Consider the following 6,835-nt stretch of genomic DNA (forward strand, 5'->3'; position numbering starts at 1 on the left):
GATAAGCTCAAGCCCTCCTCTGCCTGCCTGGGCTGCTCCAGGGCCCTTCCTCACTCCACTGTGCCTAGGAGTCCGGGAGACCCCGGACTGGGAAAGGGGAGTGCAGGCAAGCAGACAGAGCTGGTGACTGCTGGAGTTCACATACATTTATTCAATTGACACCAGTGGGGAGTGGCGTGGGGGGAGACAGGTTTTTCTTTTCTTCCACACAAACCATCAGACAGTTTCACAGAGTCTCCCCAAGTGGAGAAGTCTAAATCAATGCACACCCAGTGGACAGAGAATGCAGATAGCAGCCCGCTGTACAGATATTTACACATAATTACAGGACCCCTGCCACAGGATGTGCCCTGGCCGCCCCCCCCCGCCTCTCCAGTCCCTGACCCAGACCCTCCTCTCCCACCCCAACCTCATTGCCTTTAGCTACAATAAATATCCCAGGGCCTGGGACGTAGCAGACCGCTGAGAGGGCTGCTGGCCCTGGATGGCTGGACCCAGCCGGCCACGGGAAAGGGGTAAAGTTCCTTCAAAAGCGCCCCAACACAAAAGAGGGAGGATTTTCCTCAATGGAGTGGGATTCCGCGATTGCGCAGGGATTGTGGAGACCCCTCACTTCACCTGTCCGTTCACCTTCGCCTGTGTAGACATTGCTGTAGGCTTCCAAGAGAACGAAGTTCCTTGGAGAACAGCAAGGGAAAAAAACAAGTTGAACTTTTTAAGCACAAAGCAGATAATAGGTGTCTTTAAATTATAATATTGGACAATCAGGGCCTCAAAGTTGGGGAAGGAGTGTGGGAGAGGCAGAAAGGGAGACCTCTCTGCGAAGTTGGTGTTTCTGGCGGGATCTGCCGGCCTGGGAGGGCACCTCTCCGGGAAAACATTCTTCCGGGGCTGCCGAGAGGCGCAGAGACTGGGGAAAAGCGAAGACTTCCCCCTCCCTCTTTTACTGCTCAAACTGGAATGGGATCATGGCTAGCGACCTCGTCGCATAGACCCGGGCCTCTCCCTGAGCGACGGAGCCCGCTTCGTCCCAACTATCGGAGAGATTCTGAGCGTGGAGCCTGAAGTGCTAAGTCACGCGCGCCGGCCCAAGGTCTGGAGACTCTTCATAAATAGACTCCCTGAGTTCCGCTGCGACCGCAGGAGCTCCCGGGAGAGACTGAGGAGTGCGGGCTTAAGTGGCCCAGATCCCGACACGGTCAGAAGTGGCAGCCACTGAGGCCTGCTACTTTGCCGGCAAACGGGGGCCCTGAGGACAGGAGCGTGTCCCCGTGGTGCGAGAGGCGGATGTGGCCGGCCACTGGAGCTAAGGCCGGGGTAGTCAGCATGGCCAAGACCTGGGCCTGACCCCCAGGACCCGCCGCCGCCGAGAACGGCGATCCTGGGGAGCCCTCGCCCCCGCCCGGGGGTAGTGCCCCGCCGCCGCCGCCACCGTGGCCCATGATGTGGTCTATAGAAAAGGAAGGCCTCTGCCCGGCCCCGGTGCCCCCGCCGCCCGCGTCCGTCTTGAGGCCCTGGCGCAGGAGCGCGGTGCCTGCTGCGGGAGGGCTCAGGGACGCGGGGTAGAAGGCTTTGGCGCAGCCGAGCTCCGCGCCTAAGAAGGCTGGCAGGCCTGAGGGGCCCGGGCCCGATCCTGTGCCCGGCGCAGGCGCAGGGGCCGGAGCCGAGGCTGCGCCCGCGAACACCGAAGCCGTCGGAGGTCCGGGTGGAGGCGCCGCGGCACGGCCTGGGGGTACCGACAGCTGGCAAGGTGCAGCGGCGGCGGCGAAAGCGAAGGCGTGCGGGTGTGGATGCGGGTGCGGAGCCGGGCCCGGCGGGGGTGCGCCATAGGCCGGGAGCGCTAGCCCGTAGCCATAGCCGTAGGCGCCGTAAGCCGCGAAGCCCGGCAGGAAGGCGCCGGCGTCCCCCGCCGCCGCAGCCCCTCCGCGCAACAGCAGCTCAGGGTGAGGGTGCGTGTGTGGATGCGGCGGCGGTAGCGGCTGCCGCTTAAAGCGCTTGCGGCGCCGCAGGAAGCTGCCGTTGTCGAACATGTCGGCCGACTCTGGGTCGAGCGTCCAGTAGTTGCCCTTGCCTGGGTTGCCAGGCTCGCGGGGAATCTTGACGAAGCAGTCGTTGAGCGATAGGTTGTGGCGGATGCTGTTCTGCCAGGCGGGGAATTTCTCCCGGTAGTAGGGGAAGCGGCCGCTGATGAACTCGCAGATCTCGCTCAGCGTCAGACGCTTCTTGGGGCTCTGCAGGATGGCCATGGTGATGAGCGCGATGTACGAGTAGGGCGGCTTCACCAGCGGGCTCCGAGTCGCCGCGCCCCCCGACGGCGGTCCGGGCCCGGGCCCCGCCGCGCCCCGGGCGGCCGCCGTGCCTGGCCCTGGGCTTCCCGCTGCGGCCGCCGCCCCTCGGGGCGCTAGAGCGCGGGGCTCGCCGTCCGAGCAGCCGCCGGACTCCTCCTCGTCCTCAGCGGCGTCCCCCTCGGCTTCCTCTGGGGGAGGCTCGGGGCCGTGGGGGAGTAGGTCCCGGGGGGCGCGGGGTCCGGAACGGGCAGGGGGCTCCCCCCCACCGCTGCCGCCGCCCACCACGTCTATATCTGCGTCGGCCTCGGACAGCGCGGCCGGGGAGCTCTCGGAGGACATGATCTCGCAGCAGCAGCTGCCCAGGGTCATGGTGCCGCCGCCGCCACCGCCGCTCTCCGGCTCCGCTCCGGCCGCGGCTCGGGCTCCGCCGCGCTGCCTCTGGGGCGAGTGTGTTTTGCGCGCGGGCGGGGAGGGGGCGGGGGACTGAGGCTGGCAGGGAGGGGTGTCCCCCAGCTCCGCAGCGCCCCCTCGTGGCCCACTCGGCCGCTCTCACCTCTCGATGAGCACCCGACTGGGGGCGGCTCTCTCCGCTGCCCTGGGAAACCGAGCGGGGGCCTGCGCCCCGGGCGCGGGCGGAAGGAGTTGAGGCCTTCCCTTACACAGCCGGTCTCGGCCCCCAGCCGCCCCCCTACCCTGGGAAAGGAGGTCGGTAAATTAGTTCCTCCCGCCTGGCGGCAGCCTAAGGCGGAAGAACGCGAGCCCGGGGCGGAGCATCCTGAGCGGGGTGGGGCGGTGGCGGGCGGAGTGCCTCCGCGGAGGGCCCCGGCGGGAACAAACAGCCGCCGCGGCGGGATCGCGGCTCGGGTGGCTCGAAGCGGGTCCTCCTTTCCCCGCAGATCCCGCAAATCCTCCGCTCCCTGGGGCCGCTGCCTTCAGTGCGCTTAGCCCTGGATGTTAAGGTTCACGCGGGCTCCAGCCGGAGTTGGGAGTAGTAGCGACAGTCCCCACCCATCATCTCCCCAAGGCAGCGCCCGGGCCACCAAGGCCGAAGCGCAGTTGGCGCGCCAGCGGAGCCTGAGACGCCCGGACCAACGCCGCCGGAGGGGGGCCCGAAGGAGCCTGCGCGGCTTCCGGCCCAAGGGCAGTCGCACTTGAGTGATCGCGAGGAGCACACTTGGCGTTCTCAGCCTCGGGCCTCGGAGAGGTGAGAGATTCCGGCTGCGCCCCTCTCCTCCCCTCCAAGGCCGGGACCCCGCCACCCATCCCGTCGCCGCGCCGCGTGGCTCCAGACGCGGCAGTGTGTGCGGGGAGACCCGGGGAGCGCTCCGCCTGCCCGTCGCCCGCTTCCTAGAACTTTTCTGGGGTGCTTCGGTTGTATTTCGGGAGCGCGGACCGGTCCATCGCCGAGTTTGCCTGTATCTGACCTTTATCTGTCTTGGGATCCGTTTGTCTCACTCAAGCCCTGTAATTCTGTGTTTCTCTCGCCCTCGGTGAATCTCTGCCTCTGTTTCCTGTGGAAACCCTGCATTTATCTGGATGTCTGTTCGTGGGTCCGAGAATCCCTCGCTCGATTTCGTCGTTTCTCCCACCCCCAGTCGCACTGCAGGGACACTAGCCCTCCTCCCCACTCCCCCCTTTTCTGGCCGGTCTTGCAGGCTCTACAGACAGGCAGCAGGACCCCCACCGAGACGTCCGTCAATGAACCCTGACCTCAACCGCAAGCCAGTGTTGCCTTCATCTCTCAGGATCTTGTGCACACGGTGTTGGTCCTGTGCCCTTTTTCTCGCCAGCTGGGGTCCTGCCCATAGTCCTCCTGCTCCCCTGGCCTCCCTCCAGGAACCCAGCAACCAGGAGCTCCAGCTTAGACTGGAACCATGTCAACCTCTGGGGGTGACAGGGGAGATGGGCACTGGACGTGGTCAAGTACTGAGCCGATGGACGGGCTGCTGCCCCGACAGCGCCCCGCCGTGGTCAAAGCTCGGGCATACGAGGCGCGAGACCCGGCTGCGCTCAGCTGTCACAGGCTGTAGGACAGTCAGCAACTTACTTTTCCCTCCCAGCCTCAGTTTCCTGCTCTGATTAGAAGTTAAGAACCCCTGGCACCAGGCTGCTGGGATCCCAGTTCTGGTTTCACTACTTATGTGTTCTGTAATATGTTGCTATAACTCTTTGTGTCTTTGTTTCTTCCTCTGTAAAAATGAGGTTAAAAACAGCCACTCGCTGACTAATATGTAAAAGTAGCCATATCATTCTAGGCTATTTACAAAGGAAGGTATTGAAGGCACTTTTCAGACTGTTGGAGAGAGAGAAAGGGGTTAGGGGTGGTATAGTCTCCCACCTGAATCTCAAACCATGGTCTAGCCCTGGACTGGGTTACTGCTGCTATCTAATCCTCTCCAGTGCTGAATTAGGTCCTCTGTAGATAAGTGCTGGGAGTAGGGTGGGAGGGGATTTGCAGCCTCTGCAGGCTGTATCTCAGCAGGGTCATGTGAGGGTGGATGAAATCTCCCTTTCACCCAACAGTAGTCTCCAATCTAGTGTATTCCACAGGTGGGGCAACAGAAGCCCGCAGTGGGCGGGTGGGCGGGTGAGGACTCAGACAACATGATAAGAGCATGGCCAGGTGCACCCTTGTTGTGGAATCCTCATGATAGAGTTCTTCATCCTTTCCAGCCATCCGGCTAGGAGCAGAAGAGAGTGGAAGGCAGGTCTGGCTGCTCACATCCCAGGAGAGCAAGTCCACTGGGCACCCCCTCTGGGACCTCAGACCAAGGGGATCCACCCAGTATGCTGGGTCTGCATAAAAAGACTGTCCTTGGGAAAAAGAAGAGGTCCAGTCCTCACACCATTGTCAGGAAATTGGACAGGGACTAGTGGCCCTGGAATCAGAATTTCCCAGGATAGGTCCCTCGGGGGGGGGGGGGAAGACCTTGGAGAGAAGTATTGATATTTTGCATGGTCCAGATAAACTCACATACCCAGCGTTGCTAGATTTAGCAGATTTATTTTATCTGGCAAACTTAAACACACCCCAAGCTTGCTCATTACTACATGGAGCTCTCTCTGACACTCACCATCCACCACATACACACCAGCTCCAACCCAGCTCAGCTCTGCTAATGTCTAAGTAAATGGAGGGAAATCAGCATTGACATCATGCTTCTCCATCTCACTTTCTAAATGTCTTCATTTCTAAAACGGCAAATGTGAACCAGTAGCTTCTTTCTTTGCCAGCACTCTCTCCTGGTTCCCCACGCTCCAGCACCCTGCCCAAGTTCAGGATAAGACTAGCTGAGGCATTTGGTGCCCAAATATCCTGGTTCTTGCTCCAGTCAGGACTCTCTACTTCTCTATAGAGCGGCTGCAGCCACCAGCCCCCACCTCTGCCTGGCCCTGATGCACACTCCATGCTGCTGAGACCCAGGTTTAGGGAAAGGGGACATGGCCCCCCAACCCATTCTGCAAGGTGATTCTTAAGAAATTCTCCAGAGTCTTAAAAACACACACAGTTTTATAGGAGTGGAAACTGAGGGCCAGGAGATCCAGTGACTTGCAAGGTTTTTGAAGGGCCCCCGAGTTGAGTTGGGCCCAGATGTCCAGGCTCCCAGTCTAGAGATCCTCTGTTTATCCAAACAATTCTGCTTAACCCCTGGATGAGCTCGACTCTTGCCTGGGGAGGGATGTTTCTGGGAGCCTCTCATTCTTCCCAAGGCTCTGGGCAAATTTGTTTTGAACAATGCCAGGAGTACATGCACTGGGGATGGGAGAAGGGCGACCGGGTATTCGGGATTCGTTTAGTTTCCTGCCTGTCTCCCGTGGCTCCAGGCTTTCCCGTCTGCAGGCTCAGCTTCTCTGACGTCTTCGGGTCGTGTGTGCGTCCCCGGGTGAGTCTGTCACTCCGCTCCGCGAAAAACTGGGTGCTCTCCCAGAAGCCCGGGCACCAGCACCCATGCCTGCAGCCTCCAAGAAGCAGGAGGAGACAGATTTAGCAGGTCTTGGTTACAATGTCACTGGTAGTTCCCAGTCCCCCTCCTTCCTCTCACTATTTAGCCACCTCCCCTGAGCAGCTCAGAAACGATTGGGAGGATGCGTTTGGGGGGCGCCTGTTCAGGGGTTTTCCACTCCAAAATGTTCGGAGCACCGGGGAGAGGTTGTTGCGTGTTTATTGCGATGTGTTGCTCTCAATGGCGTCCCTCCCCTTAGGCTCCTCCCTTCCCTTCTTTTGCTCCTTGTAGACGTGCTGTTCTCCTCGCCTCGCGGGAAAGGAGAACTCTCGGATGGTTATGAGAATGTAATTAAGTCAATCGCGAAACCGGCCGAGAGCGGCGCTGAGCTGGCTGGAGGCGGGGGCGCGGCGCGGAGATTTCCCTCTGCCTTCCCAGGGTTCGAGGGCTCAAGTGTAGCGAGCGCGGAGGTCCGCCCTCGGTGCAGCCGGGCTGCTAAGCGCCGCCTGAGCCAGGCAGGGGACCCCACGCCTGCACACTTCTCTAATTTTATTCACAAACGTGGCCAGGCTCAGGGAAAGCGACGAGACCCGCGCAGCCACC

The 6,835-nt window shown here is 61.3% G+C and overlaps 1 protein-coding gene and 1 long non-coding RNA gene across 2 annotated transcripts; one reads left to right on the forward strand and one right to left on the reverse strand.

Annotated features, from left to right (window-relative positions):
- Nucleotides 1-418: 418 nt before the first annotated feature.
- FOXD2 (forkhead box D2) lies at nucleotides 419-2,968 on the reverse strand. Its single transcript, XM_059058290.2, has one exon. The coding sequence runs from the start codon at nucleotides 2,655-2,657 to the stop codon at nucleotides 1,200-1,202; it is 1,458 nt and encodes a 485-aa protein (XP_058914273.1). The 5' UTR covers nucleotides 2,658-2,968; the 3' UTR covers nucleotides 419-1,199.
- An 86-nt stretch (nucleotides 2,969-3,054) lies between these two features.
- LOC136792188 (uncharacterized) lies at nucleotides 3,055-4,501 on the forward strand. Its single transcript, XR_010835650.1, has 2 exons — nucleotides 3,055-3,492; nucleotides 3,944-4,501. It is a non-coding gene; the product is annotated as an uncharacterized lncRNA (long non-coding RNA).
- The last annotated feature ends 2,334 nt before the right edge of the window (nucleotides 4,502-6,835 follow it).

This window comes from Kogia breviceps, chromosome 1, assembly GCF_026419965.1.
Source record: "Kogia breviceps isolate mKogBre1 chromosome 1, mKogBre1 haplotype 1, whole genome shotgun sequence".
In the NCBI taxonomy this organism is placed as follows: domain Eukaryota; kingdom Metazoa; phylum Chordata; class Mammalia; order Artiodactyla; family Physeteridae; genus Kogia; species Kogia breviceps.

Coding starts and splice junctions, on each gene's coding strand:
- FOXD2 (XM_059058290.2), bottom strand. CDS start 2,657: ATGACCCTGGGCAGCTGCTGCTGCGAGATCATGTCCTCCGAGAGCTCC.